Raw genomic sequence first — 21,215 nt, forward strand, 5'->3', positions numbered from 1 at the left:
CTGAAGAAACAAGTCCATGTCAGAAAACCAACAAATTTAGCTGAACTGCACCAATTTTGTCAAGAGGAGTGGTCAAAAATTCAACCAGAAGCTTGTGGATGGCTACCAAAAGCGCCTTATTGCAGTGAAACCTGCCAAGGGACATGTAACCAAATATTAACATTGCTGTATGTATACTTTTGACCCAGCAGATTTGGTCACATTTTCAGTAGACCCATAATAAATTCATAAAAGAACCAAACTTCATGAACGTTTTTTGTGACCAACAAGTATGTGGTCAAATCACTCTATCACAAAAAAATAAGAGATGTAGAAATTATTGGAAACTCAAGACAGCCATGATATTATGTTCTTTACAAGTGTATGTAAACTTTTGACCACGACTGTATATGTAATATTTACATATTATATATATACACATATACTATATAAATATATACCTTGATGAATACTTCCCACATATTCTATTAGCTTAGTGGATCATGCTAACACTTGCAACATGTTAGGTCTCCCCAGGTTTTCTGCTTGTTAGGTTATTTTAGTTATTTCAGTTCTAGAGTTGTTTGTTGATATGAAAAAAAATCATTAAACCTGTTTGCACATGACTTTTTCACCTTTTTATTTGTCAACACGTGCAACACATGCAACATCACTTTTATGCTGAACTTTCAGGTCCAAGCTGTGTAAACGATGCTATCAAACGATGCTAATACACGTTGCTCCGCAGCCTGTAGTGAAAGCGCACATCGTTTGTGGGCTGCAGGACACCGAGGCCGGCCCGGCTGGCATCGAGGCGGGCAGCGGGTTGCCCGGCCTCCAGCTGCAGGTCAAAGTAGAGCAGCAGGAGACAAAGGAACTGTTTGATCTCATTGACGGCGAAGAAGCGTCCGGGACACTTGGACGATCCCGATCCGAAAGGCATAAGGAAGTAGTGAAGCTTGTGTCCGTCCTTGAAGAAGTCCGTCTTCTCCCTGCCGTCCTGCACAAAGCGGTCGTAGCGAAACGCCTGGCGGGACACAAGTGGACATCAAGGACAATTAGGGCTCAATACACGCAGGCGATTAGCCGTACCTGTGGCTCCTCGTAAATGTCGGCGTCCATGTGCATGCTTTGAGGGTATAAGGCAATGATGTCGCCCCTCCTGACCGACACGCTGCGCTTGGCGTCCAGACGCAAAGACATGTCCTCCTGAGCCACACGAATGTTGATGGACGCCGACGACAGGCGGAGACTTTCCTTGATGGCGCTCTCTGAGAAGAACGCATAGCTAAGCGAGGGTGCGGGAGGTAGAGAGCGAGGCTGCAGGAAGTTGCGAGCGAGGTCGTAGGAAGTAACTAGTCAACTTGCAGGTAGTAGCGAACAAGGACGCAGGCAGTTACTCGTGAAGTTGCAGCAAGGAACGAGCGAGGCGGCAGGAAGTAGCAAGCAAGGTCACAGGAAGTAGCGAGCAAAGTCGCAGGAAGTAACAAGCAAGGTTGCAGGATGTATTGAGCGAAGTCACAGGAAGTAGCAAACGAAGTCGCAAGAAGTAGCGAGCGCGGTTGCAGGAAGTTGTGAGCGAGGTTGCAGGAAGTAGCAAGCGGGGTTGCAGAAAGTAGTGAGTGAGATCACAGGAAGTAGCAAACGAAGTCGCAAGAAGTAGCGAGCGCGGTCGCAGGAAGTTGTGAGCGAGGTCGCAGGAAGTAGAAAGCGCGGTTGCAGGAAGTAGTGAGCAAGGTTGCAGGAAGTAGTGAGCAAGGTTGCAGGAAGTAGTGAGCAAGGTTGCAGGAAGTAGTGGGCAAGGTCGCAGGAAATAGCGAGCCGACTCGCAGGAAGTAGTGAGCGAGGTCGCAGGAAATAGCAAGCGAGGTTGCAGGAAGTAGTGAGCGAGGTCACAGGAAGTATTGAGTGAGGTCACAGGAAGTAGCAAACAAAGTCGCAAGAAGTAGCGAGCACGGTTGCAGGAAGTAGTGAGCAAGGTTGCAGGAAGTAACAAGCGCGGTTGCAGGAAGTAGTGAGCAAGGTTGCAGGAAGTAGTGAGCAATGTTGCAGGAAGTAACAAGCAAGGTTGCAGGAAGTAACAAGCAAGATTGCAGGAAATAGCGAGCCGACTCGCCGGAAGTAGTGAGCGAGGTCGCAGGAAATAGCAAGCGAGGTTGCAGGAAATAGCGAGCGAGGTTGCAGGAAGTAGTGAGCAAGGTTGCAGGAAGTAGTGAGCAAGGTTGCAGGAAGTAGTGAGCAAGGTTGCAGGAAGTAACAAGCAAGATTGCAGGAAATAGCGAGCCGACTCTCAGGAAGTAGTGAGCGAGGTTGCAGGAAGTAGTGAGTGAGGTCACAGGAAGTATTGAGCGAGGTCACAGGAAGTAGCAAACAAAGTCGCAAGAAGTAGCGAGCGCGGTTGCAGGAAGTAGTGAGCAAGGTTGCAGGAAGTAGTGAGCAAGGTTGCAGGAAGTAGTGAGCAAGGTTGCAGGAAGTAACAAGCAAGATTGCAGGAAATAGCGAGCCGACTCGCCGGAAGTAGTGAGCGAGGTCGCAGGAAATAGCAAGCGAGGTTGCAGGAAATAGCAAGCGAGGTTGCAGGAAGTAGTGAGCAAGGTTGCAGGAAGTAGCGAGCGCGGTTGCAGGAAGTTGTGAGCGAGGTCGCAGGAAGTAGCAAGCGGGGTTGCAGGAAGTAGTGAGTGAGATCACAGGAAGTAGCAAACAAAGTCGCAAGAAGTAGCGAGCGCGGTCGCAGGAAGTTGTGAGCGAGGTCGCAGGAAGTAGCAAGCGCGGTTGCAGGAAGTAGTGAGCAAGGTTGCAGGAAGTAGTGGGCAAGGTCGCAGGAAATAGCGAGCCGACTCGCAGGAAGTAGTGAGCGAGGTCGCAGGAAATAGCAAGCGAGGTTGCAGGAAGTAGTGAGCGAGGTCACAGGAAGTATTGAGTGAGGTCACAGGAAGTAGCAAACAAAGTCGCAAGAAGTAGCGAGCACGGTTGCAGGAAGTAGTGAGCAAGGTTGCAGGAAGTAACAAGCGCGGTTGCAGGAAGTAGTGAGCAAGGTTGCAGGAAGTAGTGAGCAAGGTTGCAGGAAGTAACAAGCAAGGTTGCAGGAAGTAACAAGCAAGATTGCAGGAAATAGCGAGCCGACTCGCCGGAAGTAGTGAGCGAGGTCGCAGGAAATAGCAAGCGAGGTTGCAGGAAATAGCGAGCGAGGTTGCAGGAAGTAGTGAGCAAGGTTGCAGGAAGTAGTGAGCAAGGTTGCAGGAAGTAGTGAGCAAGGTTGCAGGAAGTAACAAGCAAGATTGCAGGAAATAGCGAGCCGACTCAGGAAGTAGTGAGCGAGGTTGCAGGAAGTAGTGAGTGAGGTCACAGGAAGTATTGAGCGAGGTCACAGGAAGTAGCAAACAAAGTCTCAAGAAGTAGCGAGCGCGGTTGCAGGAAGTAGTGAGCAAGGTTGCAGGAAGTAGTGAGCAAGGTTGCAGGAAGTAACAAGCAAGATTGCAGGAAATAGCGAGCCGACTCGCCGGAAGTAGTGAGCGAGGTTGCAGGAAATAGCAAGCGAGGTTGCAGGAAGTAGTGAGCAAGGTTGCAGGAAGTAGCGAGCGCGGTTGCAGGAAGTTGTGAGCGAGGTCGCAGGAAGTAGCAAGCGGGGTTGCAGGAAGTAGTGAGTGAGATCACAGGAAGTAGCAAACGAAGTCGCAAGAAGTAGCGAGCGCGGTCGCAGGAAGTTGTGAGCGAGGTCGCAGGAAGTAGCAAGCGGGGTTGCAGGAAGTAGCAAGCGCGGTTGCAGGAAGTAGTGAGCAAGGTTGCAGGAAGTAGTGGGCAAGGTCGCAGGACATAGCGAGCCGACTCGCAGGAAGTAGTGAGCGAGGTCGCAGGAAATAGCAAGCGAGGTTGCAGGAAATAGCAAGCGAGGTTGCAGGAAATAGCAAGCGAGGTTGCAGGAAGTAGTGAGCAAGGTTGCAGGAAGTAGCGAGCGCGGTTGCAGGAAGTTGTGAGCGAGGTCGCAGGAAGTAGCAAGCGGGGTTGCAGGAAGTAGTGAGTGAGATCACAGGAAGTAGCAAACGAAGTCGCAAGAAGTAGCGAGCGCGGTCGCAGGAAGTTGTGAGCGAGGTCGCAGGAAGTAGCAAGCGGGGTTGCAGAAAGTAGCAAGCGCGGTTGCAGGAAGTAGTGAGCAAGGTTGCAGGAAGTAGTGGGCAAGGTCGCAGGAAATAGCGAGCCGACTCGCAGGAAGTAGTGAGCGAGGTCGCAGGAAATAGCAAACGAGGTTGCAGGAAGTAGTGAGCGAGGTCACAGGAAGTATTGAGTGAGGTCACAGGAAGTAGCAAACAAAGTCGCAAGAAGTAGCGAGCACGGTTGCAGGAAGTAGTGAGCAAGGTTGCAGGAAGTAACAAGCGCGGTTGCAGGAAGTAGTGAGCAAGGTTGCAGGAAGTAGTGAGCAAGGTTGCAGGAAGTAGTGAGCAAGGTTGCAGGAAGTAACAAGCAAGGTTGCAGGAAGTAACAAGCAAGATTGCAGGAAATAGCGAGCCGACTCGCCGGAAGTAGTGAGCGAGGTCGCAGGAAATAGCAAGCGAGGTTGCAGGAAATAGCGAGCGAGGTTGCAGGAAGTAGTGAGCAAGGTTGCAGGAAGTAGTGAGCAAGGTTGCAGGAAGTAACAAGCAAGGTTGCAGGAAGTAACAAGCAAGATTGCAGGAAATAGCGAGCCGACTCGCCGGAAGTAGTGAGCGAGGTTGCAGGAAATCGCAAGCGAGGTTGCAGGAAGTAGTGAGTGAGGTCACAGGAAGTATTGAGCGAGGTCACAGGAAGTAGCAAACGAAGTGGCAAGAAGTAGCGAGCGCGGTTGCAGGAAGTAGTGAGCAAGGTTGCAGGAAGTAGTGAGCAAGGTTGCAGGAAGTAGTGAGCAAGGTTGCAGGAAGTAACAAGCAAGGTTGCAGGAAGTAACAAGCAAGATTGCAGGAAATAGCGAGCCGACTCGCCGGAAGTAGTGAGCGAGGTCGCAGGAAATAGCAAGCGAGGTTGCAGGAAATAGCGAGCGAGGTTGCAGGAAGTAGTGAGCAAGGTTGCAGGAAGTAGTGAGCAAGGTTGCAGGAAGTAGTGAGCAAGGTTGAAGGAAGTAACAAGCAAGATTGCAGGAAATAGCGAGCCGACTCTCAGGAAGTAGTGAGCGAGGTTGCAGGAAATAGCAAGCGAGGTTGCAGGAAGTAGTGAGTGAGGTCACAGGAAGTATTGAGCGAGGTCACAGGAAGTAGCAAACGAAGTCGCAAGAAGTAGCGAGCGCGGTTGCAGGAAGTAGTGAGCAAGGTTGCAGGAAGTAGTGAGCAAGGTTGCAGGAAGTAACAAGCAAGATTGCAGGAAATAGCGAGCCGACTCGCCGGAAGTAGTGAGCGAGGTCGCAGGAAATAGCAAGCGAGGTTGCAGGAAGTAGTGAGCAAGGTTGCAGGAAGTAGTGAGCAAGGTTGCAGGAAGTAGTGAGCAAGGTTGCAGGAAGTAACCAGCAAGGTTGCAGGAAGTAACAAGCAAGATTGCAGGAAATAGTGAGCCGACTCGCCGGAAGTAGTGAGCGAGGTTGCAGGAAATAGCAAGCAAGGTTGCAGGAAGTAGTGAGCAAGGTTGCAGGAAGTAGCGAGCGCGGTTGCAGGAAGTTGTGAGCGAGGTCGCAGGAAGTAGCAAGCGGGGTTGCAGGAAGTAGTGAGTGAGATCACAGGAAGTAGCAAACGAAGTCGCAAGAAGTAGCGAGCGCGGTCGCAGGAAGTTGTGAGCGAGGTCGCAGGAAGTAGCAAGCGGGGTTGCAGGAAGTAGCAAGCGCGGTTGCAGGAAGTAGTGAGCAAGGTTGCAGGAAGTATTGGGAAAGGTCGCAGGAAATAGCGAGCCGACTCGCAGGAAGTAGTGAGCGAGGTCGCAGGAAATAGCAAGCGAGGTTGCAGGAAGTAGTGAGCGAGGTCACAGGAAGTATTGAGTGAGGTCACAGGAAGTAGCAAACAAAGTCGCAAGAAGTAGCGAGCGCGGTTGCAGGAAGCCATGAACAATGTCGCAGGAAGTAGCAAGCGAGGTTGCAGGAAGTAGTGAGTGAGGTCACAGGAAGTAGCAAACGAAGTCGCAAGAAGTAACAAGCGAGGTTGCAGGAAGTAACAAGCAAGGCTGCAGGAAGTAGTGGGCGAAGTCGCAGGAAATAGTGAGCCGGCTCGCAGGAAGTAGTGAGCGAGGTCGCAGGATATAGCAAGCGAGGTTGCAGGAAATAGTGAGCGAGGTCACAGGAAGTAGCAAACGAAGTCGCAATAAGTAGCGAGCGCGGTTGCAAGAAGTAGTGAGAAAGGTTGCAGGAAGTAGTGGGCAAGGTCACAGGAGGTAGCGAGCCGGCTCGCAGGAAGTAGCAAACAAAGTCCCAAAAAGTAGCAAGCACGGTTGCAGGAAGTAGTGAGCGAAGTCGCAAGAAGTAGCGAGCGCTTTTGCAGGAAGTAGTGAGCAAGGTTGCAGGAAGTAGCGAGCGCAGTTGCAGGAAGTAGTGAGCGATGTCGCAGGAAGTAGTGAGAGCGGTTGCAGGAATTAGTGAGCGATGTCGCAGGAAGTAGCAAGCGAGGTTACAGGAAGTAGTGAGCGAGGTCACAGGAAGTAGAAAACGGAGTCGCAAGAAGTAGTGAGCGAAGTCGCAGGAAGTAGCAAGCGAGGTCCCAGGAAGTAATGAACAAGGTCGCAGGAAGTAGCAAGCAAGGTCACAGGAAGTAAAGAGCAAGGTCACAGGAAGTAGCAAGCAAGGTCACAGGAAGTAACGAACAAGATTGCAGGAAGTAGCGAGTCAGCTCGCAGGAAGTAACATGCCAGGTAACAGGAACTGGCGTACCCAAATAAAGTAGCTTATCCAGTAGCTCTCTACCGAGCGTCACGTCAGCGTCACCACCGAACTCCATGCCGCTCTGCTTAAGGACGTCGTGGATCTCCCGCTGGACCGCCTCTAGGGCCACCGGGTGACTCAGCAGGTAGTATGCGGCCCAGAAGGCGGCCGGAACTGTATTTCCCACTGAAGCCCACAAGATGGCAAAGTGGTGCGCTGGAAAAGCAAAGAAAACATGGCTGCCGTCACAAGTGCGGCATCAACAACCAAGCGTATAACTGTTCATATCGCTAGTTGTGTAGCTGTTCATGTTGCTAGTCATGTAGCTGGTCCTGTAGCTAGTTGTGTAGCTGTTCATGTTGCTAGTCATGTAGCTAGTTGTGTAGCTAGTCATGTAGCTGGTCCTGTAGCTAGTTGTGTAGCTGTTCATGTTGCTAGTCATGTAGCTAGGTGTGTAGCTATTAATGTAGCTAGTCATGTAGCTAGTTGTGTAGCTGTTCATGTTGCTAGTCATGTAGCTAGTCATGTAGCTAGTCATGTAGCTGGTCCTGTAGCTAGTTGTGTAGCTGTCCATGTTGCCAGTCATGTAGCTATTCATGTAGCTAGTCTTGTAGCTGGTCCTGTAGCTAGTTGTGTAGCTGTTCATGTTGCTAGTCATGTAGCTATTCATGTAGCTAGTCATGTAGCTGGTTGTGTAGCTATTCATGTTGCTAGTCATGTAGCTGGTTGTGTAGCTATTCATGTTGCTAGTCATGTAACTGGTCCTGTAGCTATTCATGTAGCTGGTTGTGTAGCTGTTCATGTCGCTTGTCGTGTCACCAGTAGTGTAGCTAGTCATGTAGCTGTTCATGTCACTTGTTGGGTAGCTAGTCATGTTGCTTGTTGTGTCACCAGTAGTGTAGCTCGTCATGTCACTTGTCATGTAGCTTGTCGTGTCACCAGTGGTGTAGCTAGTCATGTCACTTGTTGGGTAGTTAGGCATGTAGCTTGTTGTGTCACTAGTCATGTAGCTGTTCATGTCACTTGTTGGGTAGTTAGGCATGTAGCTTGTCATGTCACTAGTCATGTAACTGTTCATGTCACTTGTTGGGTAGCTAGTCATGTAGCTGGTCATGTCACTTGTTGTGTTGGGTAGGTAGTCATGTAGCTCGTCGTGTCACCAGTAGTGTAGCTCGTCATGTAGCTGTTCATATCACCAGTAGTGTAGCTAGTCATGTAGCTGTTCATGTTACCGATAGTGTAGCTAGTCATGTAGCTGTTCATATCACCATTAGTGTAGTTAGTCACGTAGCTGTTCACGTCACCAGTAGTGTAGTTAGTCATGTAGCTGTTCACGTCACCAGTAGTGTAGTTAGTCATGTAGCTGTTCATATCACCAGTAGTGTAGTTAGTCATGTAGCTGTTCATATCACCAGTAGTGTAGCTAGTCATGTAGCTGTTCATGTCACTTGTTGGGTAGCTAGTCATGTTGCTTGTTGTGTCACCAGTAGTGTAGCTGTTCATGTCACTTGTCATGTAGCTTGTCATGTCACCAGTGGTGTAGCTAGTCATGTAGCTGTTCATGTCACTTGTTGGGTAGTTAGGCATGTAGCTTGTTGTGTCACTAGTCATGTAGCTGTTCATGTCACTTGTTGGGTAGCTAGACATGTAGCTTGTTGTGTCACCAGTAGTGTAGCTCGTTATGTAGCTGTTCATGTCACTTGTCATGTAGCTTGTCGTGTCACCAGTGGTGTAGCTAGTCATGTAGCTGTTCATGTCACTTGTTGGGTAGTTAGGCATGTAGCTTGTTGTGTCACTAGTCATGTAGCTGTTCATGTCACTTGTTGGGTAGTTAGGCATGTAGCTTGTTGTGTCACTAGTCATGTAGCTGTTCATGTCACTTGTTGGGTAGCTAGGCATGTAGCTTGTTGTGTCACCAGTAGTGTAGCTCGTTATGTAGCTGTTCATGTCACTTGTCATGTAGCTTGTTGTGTCACCAGTGGTGTAGCTAGTCATGTAGCTGTTCATGTCACTTGTTGGGTAGTTAGGCATGTAGCTTTTCGTGTCACTAGTCATGTAACTGTTCATGTCACTTGTTGGGTAGCTAGTCATGTAGCTGGTCATGTCACTTGTTGTGTTGGGTAGGTAGTCATGTAGCTTGTCGTGTCACCAGTAGTGTAGCTCGTCATGTAGCTGTTCATATCACCAGTAGTGTAGCTAGTCATGTAGCTGTTCATGTTACCGGTAGTGTAGCTAGTCATGTAGCTGTTCATATCACCATTAGTGTAGTTAGTCATGTAGCTGTTCACGTCACCAGTAGTGTAGTTAGTCATGTAGCTGTTCACGTCACCAGTAGTGTAGTTAGTCATGTAGCTGTTCATATCACCAGTAGTGTAGTTAGTCATGTAGCTGTTCATATCACCAGTAGTGTAGCTAGTCATGTAGCTGTTCATGTCACTTGTTGGGTAGCTAGTCATGTTGCTTGTTGTGTCACCAGTAGTGTAGCTCGTCATGTAGCTGTTCATGTCACTTGTCATGTAGCTTGTCATGTCACCAGTGGTGTAGCTAGTCATGTAGCTGTTCATGTCACTTGTTGGGTAGTTAGGCATGTAGCTTGTTGTGTCACTAGTCATGTAGCTGTTCATGTCACTTGTTGGGTAGTTAGGCATGTAGCTTGTTGTGTCACTAGTCATGTAGCTGTTCATGTCACTTGTTGGGTAGCTAGGCATGTAGCTTGTTGTGTCACCAGTAGTGTAGCTCGTTATGTAGCTGTTCATGTCACTTGTCATGTAGCTTGTCGTGTCACCAGTGGTGTAGCTAGTCATGTAGCTGTTCATGTCACTTGTTGGGTAGTTAGGCATGTAGCTTGTCGTGTCACTAGTCATGTAACTGTTCATGTCACTTGTTGGGTAGCTAGTCATGTAGCTGGTCATGTCACTTGTTGTGTTGGGTAGGTAGTCATGTAGCTTGCGGTGTCACCAGTAGTGTAGCTCGTCATGTAGCTGTTCATATCACCAGTAGTGTAGCCAGTCATGTAGCTGTTCATGTTACCGATAGTGTAGCTAGTCATGTAGCTGTTCATATCACCATTAGTGTAGTTAGTCATGTAGCTGTTCACGTCACCAGTAGTGTAGTTAGTCATGTAGCTGTTCACGTCACCAGTAGTGTAGTTAGTCATGTAGCTGTTCATATCACCAGTAGTGTAGTTAGTCATGTAGCTGTTCATATCACCAGTAGTGTAGCTAGTCATGTAGCTGTTCATGTCACTTGTTGGGTAGCTAGTCATGTTGCTTGTTGTGTCACCAGTAGTGTAGCTCGTCATGTAGCTGTTCATGTCACTTGTCATGTAGCTTGTCGTGTCACCAGTAGTGTAGTTAGTCATGTAGCTGTTCATATCACTTGTTGGGTAGTTAGTCATGTAGCTGTTCATATCACCAGTAGTGTAGATAGTCATGTAGCTGTTCATATCACCAGTAGTGTAGTTAGTCATGTAGCTGTTCATATCACCAGTAGTGTAGTTAGTCATGTAGCTGTTCATATCACCAGTAGTGTAGTTAGTCATGTAGCCGTTCAGACGGCTCATCGTGTAGCTAGATAGTAGGTGAAAAGCCATCCAAACAAGTAATCAGCATGCTAATGCAGCTGGCCACTGATGTGATTGGTGGGTCCAAAGCGTCGTACCCGCTTTGTCGACATCTCGCAATAAGTGCTGCTGCTCAAAAAGCTCAGACCGCCGTTTGATGAACTGCGAGGTGCGGGACCAGCTGGACGTTCTGTGCGGCAGGAAAAAGCGGATCAGCTCGCAGCGGACGCTCCGGGTGCGTCCCAGAAGCCAGATGGGTATCTGAGCAATGAGCAGCGGGAAGACGGCATCGAAGCGGACAAAGTCGTCCCTCAGTGCCGCCATTCGGTTGTGGCGAAGGGCGTGCGGCGGCCGCCCGTACATGGTGAGGAAGGTGGCCTCAAACATGACGGACATGCAGAAGTCGTACAGGCCGGCCGTCCTCCAGGCCGCGTCCTGGCTCAGGTGGTCCTGGCGAAGGACAATCATGAGATTGGCCATCATGCTCTCCGTCAGCGATGTAAGGTGGTCTCCGTGAAGCAAATGGAAGGAGCGCTTGATCTGCTCGCTCAGGCCGGGGAACTTCTTGCTGATGACGGGCGGGTAGCCGAAGGTCACCGGCGCCACCTTGTTGGCGAACTGGTGGAAGTCCAGCTGTCTGCCATGTTTGATGACGGCGGGGTACATCAGAGGGTCCATGACAAAGGTCATGTATCGACCTGCACGCCACAAACCTTCACACGTTAGCTTCCTGCCACACTAGTGTAGCCACGCCCCCTCCCCTGCCACGGCCACCGACCTGCAATGTGAACGGTGAAAATGTCTCCAGATTTCTTCTTCTGCGCTTCCAGAAACCTGTGAGCATTTTTCCTGAACGCCAAAGCTTTCCCGATGAAAGGAATCCAGCCATTGATTAGCGGCGGCTCGCCATCCCGTCTGCACCCAAGACAGGAAACCAACACAGCATAGCATAACATAACAAATTAATTTAGCTGTTTTATCTGATTGATCACATGCAATAATCAATTATTAAAAAAACAACAAAAAAAAACAACCTCTCAGCAAAAAACAGCTCAGCAAGTATGGACTATCATGAGCCAGTCGTTGACCTACTGATTGACACTTTTGTAACCACATGACGTCACGAACCACTGGAACAACAAGCTCAAAGAAACACATCACGTGACATTAGCAAATGTTTGGCGCGCGTGCACGCACCTCCTGCGACGGGAGACGACGAGTACGAGCACAAGCGCGAGCAGCAGCAGCAGCGGCGGGAACATCTTCACGCGCGCCGACACACTAAAAAGTGCACACGGAGCAACAGGACGTGCGTGACTTCCGGTTACTAGGAGGCGGATCTTAGAACTTCACCCCCTCAACCGGAAATGGACCCCCACTAATAAAAATTCCCGGAATTCCCAAAAGTCAAGTTGCAAAAAAAAAAAATGTAAGCGTGACGTCATGAAGTAAAGTAGAAAAATACCTTCTTTTTTTTTTTTTTTGGATCAATACATGAACGCTACTTTAGTGGGCGGAGTCACAGCCTATCAATCTTGTTGACTTTTCTTTAGTCAAAAAGGTTTGTTCCTGCTGCGACTTGTTTTGGAATGTTTTTCAAAATAGAAACTTTTGTACTTGAGTATGAAGTCCAAATGTGCGTAAATAGAAAGTAATTGTTGAAGACAAACGTTTTTATATTATTTATCCTAATTCCTTACATCAGCATCTATTTTCACCCGGTTATCCAGGTCTGGGTCCTGTGGTTGCTGACACCTCTTCCAGTTCCACTAACGGAAGACATAACACCTCCGGTATGTTTTATATTCCAGGGTTTCTGGGGCCTTTTGTTGGGCCCGCCAAAAAATATTTGTTTCTCAGCTGTTTCTCAGGGACGCGGCAATACTCAGTTGTTGTACACTTTCCCACCACTAGTGGCAGTAATGACACTCTCAAACCCATAGCCAACTCGGTTTCAGCTGGGTTTACCATGAATTGATTAACGTGGACCCCGACTTAAACAAGTTGAAAAACTTATTCGGGTGTTACCATTTAGTGGTCACTTGTACGGAATATGTACTGTACTGTGCAATCTACTAATAACATTTTCAATCAATCAAAAGTTCGTCCTCAACATAGTCCCCTAGCACGTGAGGGGCTTTTGACCAATTGATTGATTGATTGAAACTTTTATTAGTAGGTTGCACAGTTCAGTACATATTCCATACAATTAACCACTAAATGGTAACACCCGAATATGTTTTTGAACTTGTTTAAGTCGGGGTCCACTTAAATTGATTCATGATACAGATATATACTATCATCATAATACAGTCATCACGCAAGATAATCATCAGAGTATATACATTGAATTATTTACATTATTTACAATCCGGGGTGTGGGATGTGGAGGGGGGGTTAGGTTTGGTTGATATCAACACTTCAGTCATCAACAATTGCATCATCAGAGAAATGGACATTGGAAAAGTGTAAGACTGACTTGGTAGGATATGTACAGCATGTATAGAGAGAGAGATCAGAAAGCATAAGAATAAGTGTCTACATTTGATTATTTACAATCCGGGGAGGTAGGATGTGGAAGGGAGGGTGTTAGTTTAGGGTTGAAGTTGTCTGGAGGTGTTCTTTTAATGCGGTTTTGAAGGAGGATAGAGATGCCCTTTCTTTTACACCTGTTGGAAGTGCATTCCATATTGATGGGGCATAGAAAGAGAAGGAGTTAAACCCTTTGTTAGATCGGAATCTGGGTTTAACGTGGTTAATGGAGCGCCCCCTGGTGTTGTGGTTTTGGCGGTCGTTAAGGAAGTAGTTTGACATGTACTTGGGTATCAGGGAGGTGTAGCAGATTTTATAGACTAGGCTCAGTGCAAGTTGTTTTACTCTGTCCTCCACCCTGAGCCAGCCCACTTTGGAGAAGTGGGTAGGAGTGAGGTGTGATCTGGGCTGGAGGTCTGGAAGTAATCTGACTAGCTTGTTCTGGGATGTTTGGAGTCTAGATTTGAGGGTTTTGGAGGTGCTAGGGTACCAGGAGGTGCATACGTAATCGAAAAAGGGTTGAATGAGAGTTCCCGCTAGAATCTTCATGGTGCTTTTGTTGACCAGAGAGGAGATTCTATAGAGAAATCTCGTTCGTTGGTTGACCTTTTTGATTACCTTGGTTGCCATTTTATCACAGGAAAGGTTAGCCTCTAGAATGGAACCTAGGTAGGTGACCTCATCTTTCCTGGTGATAACAATGTCACCCACTTTTATAGTAAAGTCACTTACTTTCTTAAGGTTGATGTGGGACCCAAATGGGATGGATTCCAATCAGAGAGAGTATGGCCAGACCATCTCCTGAATAATTAGTCAAAAGCCCTTCAGGTGACTACAGGGCTCCATGTTTGCTTCTAACTTTGAGCTGGCCACATCTGTAGCTGTGCGTACACTGCACTTCCTCATTCCACTTGGAGAGGTTTTTTTTTGTCTAAACATGCCCTGTTGTGCAGTGTGGGGCTGCTCCACTCACAAAAATTGCGGGAAGCTTTTGCACCACATTGCCCGCAATTCAGAAAGTTAAAAAGTGTGGGAAGTGAAGGTTCGCCGAGAACACGGCCGTAGCTACCATTAAGGACACCAAGGTCATGTTCTCAGTATCTTTTTGAAGTGACAAAAAGAAGATGATATGACTGACTGCAAATGTACTTTGTGTAGGACATCATGTCCGCATGCGGTAAATCATCCTCTCTCAGTATACAATCTTCGGTCATGCACAGCCATGACAAATCACACAGCCAGACAAATCCAAACAACAACGTATTGCAGTGAACATCATCCAACCTTAACATTAAACTATACTGACGTAACTAATGTTGGTTCCACCTGAATGAAAGATATCAAGCCTGCCCTAAACGCAGAACATGCTCCGTTTGTGGGGGGAGGGCGTTTTACATAAAAAAGAACATGTAAATTATTGAATGACAAGGCGCTTTATAAATTTTTTTTTTTTCACCCCAAACTGGGGATGTCTGATATTATCGGCCGATAAATGCTTTAAAATGTAATATCGGAAACTATCGGTATCGGTTTCAAAATTATCGGTATCGGTTTCACAAAGTAAAATGTACAACTTTTTAAAACGCCGCTGTGTACACGGACGTAGGAAGAAGTACAGAGCGCCAATAAACCTTGAAGGCACTGCCTTTGCGTGCCGGCCTGGTCACAAAATATCTACAGCTTTTGACACGTTCACAAGTGAATGCAAGGCATACTTGATCAACAGCCATACAGGTCACACTGAGGGTGGCCGTATAAACAACTTTAACATTGTTACAAATATGTGCCACACTGTGAACCCACACCAAACAAGAATGACAAACACATCCGCACCGTAACACAACATTAACACAACAGAACAAATACCCAGAACCCCTTGCAGCACTAACTCTTCCGGGACGCTACAATATACACCCCCGCTACCCTCTACCCCCTACCCCCCCACACCTCAACCCCGCCCACCTCAACCTCCTAATGCTCTCTCGGGGAGAGCATGTCCCAAATTCCAAGCTGCTGTTTTGAGGCATGTTAAAAAAAATAATGCACTTTGTGACTTAAATAATAAATATGGCAGTGCCATGGTGGCATTATTTTCCATAACTTGAGTTGAAGTTGTTCTCTTATTTTGGAAAACCTTGTTACATTGTTTATGCATCCAGCGGGGCATCACAACAAAATTAGGCATAATAATGTGTTAATTCCACAACTGTATACATCAGTATCGGTTGATATCGGTATCGGTAATTAAGAGTTGGACAATATCGGAATATCGGATATCGGCAAAAAAGCCATTATCGGACATCTCTACCCCAAACGTATTCCTTGCCACATCATGCTCTATCATTCATTAGAATATTGTGACAAATTTCCCCAGTAGACTTTCAGTGGTTCTCGTGGCACACCTTACCTACCGTCAAGCATGGTGTACGTACGCAATATACTACCATTGACTCTGGACATAATTCAACCTCTTTTATCCAATCTTTTCATAACGGGTATATTGGTATTCAATCCTTGACATGTTTTTTTAAATTGTGACAAACTGTTTCAAGCGTTCATAGACAGGTTCATATGTAAATGAACTGAAATGTTCATAGAAATGTATTTGATTCCACAAGTCTTGTTCACCTATATACATGTTTTAGAAAATGTTGAAGTTCTCTATAACAACCTGACAGCCCTAACAGTCTACCAGCATTTCAAACTGGTCAGTATATTTTCAGATATCTATAGTTATATTACCACTGTTATAAAGCCCTTCATTGTCAACATTTGGTGGTTTTAATTATATATATGCAAATTAGATATCAGTACAGAAGGGACACCATTACAATTACTGTAGGTCATTGTGCAAGCCGGAGGCATAACAATTCTGAGGAATATTTTCTCTCAAAATCTATATAATATGCTTGGACGAGACATGTTCAAAAGATACCTTTATGATAGACATGTTTCACAAAAAATCCATACACAGTTGACATACTGTTGTTTTTGTTGTTACTGATATTTTTTATTTATTTTCATGATTACAAACATACAAGCACATCAACAGTCAATTAATCATAGATTGTACATGGCAAAAATACAAAAATATATAATGTATTTGTAGAGGTTGCCCTCTAGTGGGTTCTTCGGACCACCACACACTGCCAGGAGAGCCCGGAATTCAGGGTATAACACTGTTTTATTGTCATCAATCTCGACAGGCTTCTGCTTTCCAGCAAAATTTATTTTCCCTTGCGGCTGCTCATCAGCACCTCCAACTCCAACCACGCGTCTCATTCCGGCTGCTGCTAATAAAGGCGACAGGTGGTTAGATAACAAGGCCCACCTGGGCCATCTACTCACCTGTCGCTGTCTTCGAGGCCAGTCCTGGCACACCCCGTTCCGCGGCAGGCCCGCAGGCCACGCCCCCTCCACGGTATTATATATAAATATATATATCAATAATACGAAGGTCCTGAGTAGTCCTGAGTTCAATCATGGGCTCGGGATCTTTCTGTGTGGAGTTTGCATGTTCTCCCCATGACTGCGGGGCTTCCCTCCGGGTAATCCGGCTTCCTCCCACCTCCAAAAAACATGCGCCTGGGGATAGGTTGATTGGCAACACTAAATTGACCCTAGTGTGTGAATGTGAGTGTGAGTGTTGTCTGTCTATCTGTGTTGGCCCTGCGATGAGGTGGTGACTTGTCCAGGGTTTACCCTGCCTTCCGCCCGAATGCAGCTGAGATAGGCTCCAGCACCCCCCGCGACCCCGAAAGGGACAAGCGGTAGAAAATGGATGAAAGGATGGAATAATAAATGCATGAATTGCCTCTAAAAACAGCTGCACTCCGCCCAATCACTTATGACTTTATGATAACTTGTAAACTAATGTGTGTGTTCTAATAATGTGACAGTGTTGTGGATAGGTCTGTTCAAGTCATACTTGCCAACCCTCCCGTTTTTAGCGGGAGAATCCCGGTATTCAGCGCCTCTCCCGACAACCTCCCGGCAGAGATTTTCTCCCGACAAACTCCCGGTATTCAGCCGGAGCTGGAGGCCACGCCCCCTCCAGCTCAATGCGTACCTGAGTGGGGACAGCCGTTCTCACGTCCGCTTTCCCAGCAGCTTGCCTGCCCAATAACGTCATAACATCTACGGCTTTTAGAGAGTAGAGTGCACAACAAGGAGAGAGAGTTCTTGGTTTCTTATGTGGGTTTATTGTTAGGCAGTTTCATTAACGTCCTCCCAGCGCGGTAACAACACACAACAACAGCAGTCACGTTTAGTCTACCGTAAAGCAGTTCGTCTGCCATAAACAGCAATGTTGTGACACTCTTAAACAGGACAATACTGCCACCTACTGGATAGCCTGCAGAACACTGAAATTCAAGTATGTCTTTTATTTATATGTATAATAAAATATAAAAATATAAAAAAATATATATATAGCTAGAATTCACTGAAAGTCAAGTATTTCATACATATATATATATATATATATATATATATATATATATATATATATATACATATATATATATATATATCATATATACAAAATACTTGATTTGGTGAATTCTAGCTGTAAATATACTCTCCTCTTAACCACGCCCTTAGCCACACCCCCCACCCACACACACACACACACCTCCCGATATTGGAGGTCTCAAGGTTGGCAAGTATGGTTCAAGTATACTGGTTTACTGCAGTCTCCTTCCGTGCTCATCTAATGCAGAGTCACTGATTAGCAGATGCACCTTGCGTAAACATGCATCTTCACTTCGATATACTGCAGCAATCCTTGAAAGTTTCAAATCAACTTTCTCAGTTTACTTTTCAGTTTAAGTTCCTAACTTTTCCTCTTATCTTTCTTCCGAAGTGATTTCCTAAGAGGAGTCCATTCAAATTCATGACGTGTTCTTAAGTGGCCCAATTGTTCCCACCTGCTGTTCTTAAGTTGCTGATTTGCATATAAACACGCCCTTATTACCCCAATATGCATAGGTAAACGCCCTTAATTCCCCATATAAGGGCACAATTCCGGCGGAAAAGAAAGAAATGACAAACAGATTACAGAAGAGAAATTCGTATTATCCCGCGGGGGAAATACATAATGTCAAAACGTAAGTTTAAGAAAGGGGGGACTGCCTAAAGCGTTCAAATAAATATTCGTCACTTCGGGCAAATATGCGCTCCCTCCCGGCCCCAGGGCACGACCTGCGGCATCTTGTAGCGTGCGTGCGTGCGCGCACACGGTATTTTGAAATGTCTATGGGTGAGGGCCGACATCCGGGCAACTGAGCTACATACGGGTTATTCGAGCCATAGCAACCAGACTGGCGTTGAAAACAAATCGTTGCCATTACTCTTTAACCTGTCGACCTACGCTGGTTAAACCCGTCATTCTGCCTCCAAAATGCCGAAAAACTGTGTTGTTTTTGGTTGTGCTAACCACAACTGGAAACAGGGAAAACAAAGGTTGTATTTTGTTCTGCCAAAGCGTGATAAAAGCCCACAGAGACGAGACAAATGGCTCGCAGCCGAAGTCGGGGCCGGTGGCAACAAGAGCCGCCTCACGCTGTCTATGTCGGTGGCGGTTGAGTTCCGCGACTACTTGGGGGACTTCATCGAACACTACCCCCAGTTGGGTCCCAGTAACCCGGGCATGGTGCTGGATGAGCCGCAGCGGGCCCTGAAAAGCGAGTTCTTAGTGCGGGAGAATCGGAAGTACTACATGGACATGAAAGAGAACCAGCGGGGACGGTTCTTGAGGATCCGACAGACCGTGAACAGGGGGCCCGGCTTGGGGTCAGACCATCGCGCTCCCGGCGCAGGGACTTATCGAGTTCCGCGACGCTTTGGCCAAACTTATTGACGATTACGGCGTGGACGAGGAGCCCGCGGAGCTGCCGGAGGGCTCGTCGATGACTGTGGACAACAAGCGCTTCTTCTTCGACGTGGGCTCCAACAAGTACGGCGTGTTCACACAAAGTTGTTGATAACTTCCGCGTCTCTTTCTTAGTAACGCGCAGGCTAAGCTAACTAGCAAGCTAAGCTAAGTCTGAGAAGCTTTAAAGTTCAATGAGACGAGTCTGACGCAAATAATACATTTTCGTTTTTTCACACGATATGCGAATAAGTAAAAATGCGTAAATGAAGGATTTAACGCCGACTTCCAAGCCACAACGCTCGTTAAATGCTTTTTCTGTCAATGCTGTGTTCGCTGTGAGCTGGTTTGTTTTCAACGAATTCCCGGTTGCTAGGGGATTGGTAGGCGGAAGTGACGTAGGTCCGCCCTCACCCATATCAGTGGTTCTTAACCTTGTTGGAGGTACCGAACCCCACCTGTTTCATATGCGCATTCACAGAACCCGAACCGTAATCATAAAATGATGTTATTATGTTAAATCATACTATATAAAATATAGTATTTTAATAAATAATAATAAAGATCCAGCGCCCCCCGCGACCCCAAAGGGAATAAGCGGTAGAGAATGGATGGATGGATGGATATATTTTACAAACAAAGTTACAGGAATGTACACATGATCCCATGTTTACATCTCATTGTGCAACATGTGAATGTTTTAGTGGGAACTAAAAGGGATACACATTATTTCCAAAACAGGACCTGGCCACCCAGACATATAATACTATAGTACACAGCTCATGAAAAACAATATGTTATAGTCATTGTAAGTGGGCCAAAACACTTATATTAGAAAATAATCTTATGGAAATGACTGCTGTCATTTGATTACAATAATAAAACATTGAACTTGTTATTTAGTCAGGTTTGGGACAGGTGTGCTGCAGGTCTGACGTCGCTCACATGTGCTCCACTGAATGCTCAAGGAGTTTTTGCGTTTGCTCACACATATGGAAAATTAGAGAGCACATTGTTTGGGGGTATCCATAATACGCCGACAGGGAGAAGTTTTTATTTACACGATGAGTCGGGAGTGTCTTAACCTCCGCGTCGGAGGCTCTGCTGAACCCCTGAGGCCGACTCACCGAACCCCTAGGGTTTGATCGAACCCAGGTTAAGAACCACTGGTCTATATATTGCTCATTTTGCTATATGTCTGTCTGTCTTATCTATATCTATGTATCTATCCAACAATCTATTTATCTATATTTGTGTATATTAGAAGAGAACTAATGTACACAAATATAGATAGATGTCGATCTATCTATCTATATATATATGATATTAATGTAACACTAGACAATAGAAGTAAGGGAACTTGTCACACTTAAGAACAAATAGGCCACCCTCTGGAGCACTCGTATATTTTGTTCCTACCTACGAACAAACCCCAGCTAAGAAAACATTGGTGAATACAAAAATCTCCTTAAAAATTCGTAAGTGGGCCTAAGAACAAAATGTGTTCTTAAGAACGGTTGCTGAATGTGACCTAATGAACCTTATTGTTGTTTCAGCAAACTGTCTTTGACCTTGTGCCGCGATGTATTTGAGGAAGCAGCACCAAACAGGCGGACACGCATGTGATAGACAGATGGAGTAGATCGGAAATCTTGGTTGTCCCGATACAGGAAGCGCAAATAGTCTTGGTTTTCCACTCTAACTCTGAACTGATGAAACATGCGTTCTGCACCGCACATCCCTGCCACTGGACCTTTGCGAAATCTGCACAGGACTGCTACTAGTGTGTTGGTTAACTCTGGCCCTGTCAACAGTTGACTATTCAACGGAACTCCATCATACTTTGCCAGACAGTCAAACACTACTCTTATCTTTCCAGGTTTCTGAGGATGGTAGCTAGACCACGTGGTATGGTATGTACCAGGCAGGTCTTTTGTTTAGTTCTTCAGGAGGTACCTTTCCTGCATCGCCATGTGTTTCATACATGTATTTTATTGTCTTTGTGATATTGTTTATCTCTTTCGAATCTTTTCTTCAGGCCCTTGAGTCGGTGTTCCGCACAACTCCTGTTATTCCATAAACTTGGACTGTCCGCTTTAAACAGCAAAGGTAACACTGAGGAGAGGAAACACACAAAAAATGTATATATATTACCTGAAACAACACACATTTCGAATACTACTTAAATAATTACCTCATTGGCCACTTAGACTCTTAGGGGAATAAGATAGAAATCTTCTTTACAGAAACTTTTGACAACTTTTCTAAACGAGTCCGACATCCACAATTTTCTGTTGCTCTCTCAGTACCACACATACTTTGTCCACCCTCCCGGAAGTTAACAAAAACGATGTTCCCCTCTTATTTTCATGGTTTACATCAATACATTTGCATTAACATTAATTCACTGCACAATTATTATTCATTAAATTTAATGTATTTATATGTATTAAATCAATGAATAA

General features: G+C 46.2%; 2 protein-coding genes across 4 annotated transcripts; one reads left to right on the top strand and one right to left on the bottom strand.

The window, feature by feature from the left end:
* Window positions 1-543: 543 nt before the first annotated feature.
* Window positions 544-11,689, bottom strand: LOC133631013 (cytochrome P450 7B1). 2 transcript variants are annotated; one of them, XM_062022945.1, is made up of 6 exons: window positions 11,381-11,507; window positions 11,125-11,261; window positions 10,445-11,044; window positions 6,794-7,000; window positions 1,072-1,250; window positions 544-1,006 (listed from the first exon to the last, which is right to left on the bottom strand). In XM_062022945.1, the coding sequence occupies exons 3-6, from the start codon at window positions 11,034-11,036 to the stop codon at window positions 707-709; spliced, it is 1,278 nt and encodes a 425-aa protein (XP_061878929.1). In that variant the 5' UTR covers window positions 11,037-11,044; window positions 11,125-11,261; window positions 11,381-11,507; the 3' UTR covers window positions 544-706. The 2 variants fall into 2 exon arrangements, with proteins under 2 accessions (XP_061878929.1, XP_061878927.1); XM_062022943.1 differs by lacking the exon at window positions 11,381-11,507 and adding an exon at window positions 11,544-11,689 and having other exon boundaries at window positions 545-1,006.
* Window positions 11,690-11,888: 199 nt separating this feature from the next.
* LOC133631016 (transcriptional activator protein Pur-alpha-like) lies at window positions 11,889-20,848 on the top strand. Of its 2 annotated transcripts, XR_009821385.1 has the most exons (3): window positions 11,889-11,982; window positions 12,077-12,139; window positions 20,630-20,848. XR_009821385.1 is itself a non-coding variant. In XM_062022950.1 (2 exons), the coding sequence occupies exon 1, from the start codon at window positions 18,280-18,282 to the stop codon at window positions 18,736-18,738; it is 459 nt and encodes a 152-aa protein (XP_061878934.1). In that variant the 5' UTR covers window positions 18,224-18,279; the 3' UTR covers window positions 18,739-18,834; window positions 20,630-20,848. The 2 variants fall into 2 exon arrangements, 1 of the variants encoding a protein (XP_061878934.1); XM_062022950.1 differs by lacking the exons at window positions 11,889-11,982; window positions 12,077-12,139 and adding an exon at window positions 18,224-18,834.
* The last annotated feature ends 367 nt before the right edge of the window (window positions 20,849-21,215 follow it).

This window comes from Entelurus aequoreus, linkage group LG16, assembly GCF_033978785.1.
Source record: "Entelurus aequoreus isolate RoL-2023_Sb linkage group LG16, RoL_Eaeq_v1.1, whole genome shotgun sequence".
Lineage (NCBI taxonomy): Eukaryota > Metazoa > Chordata > Actinopteri > Syngnathiformes > Syngnathidae > Entelurus > Entelurus aequoreus.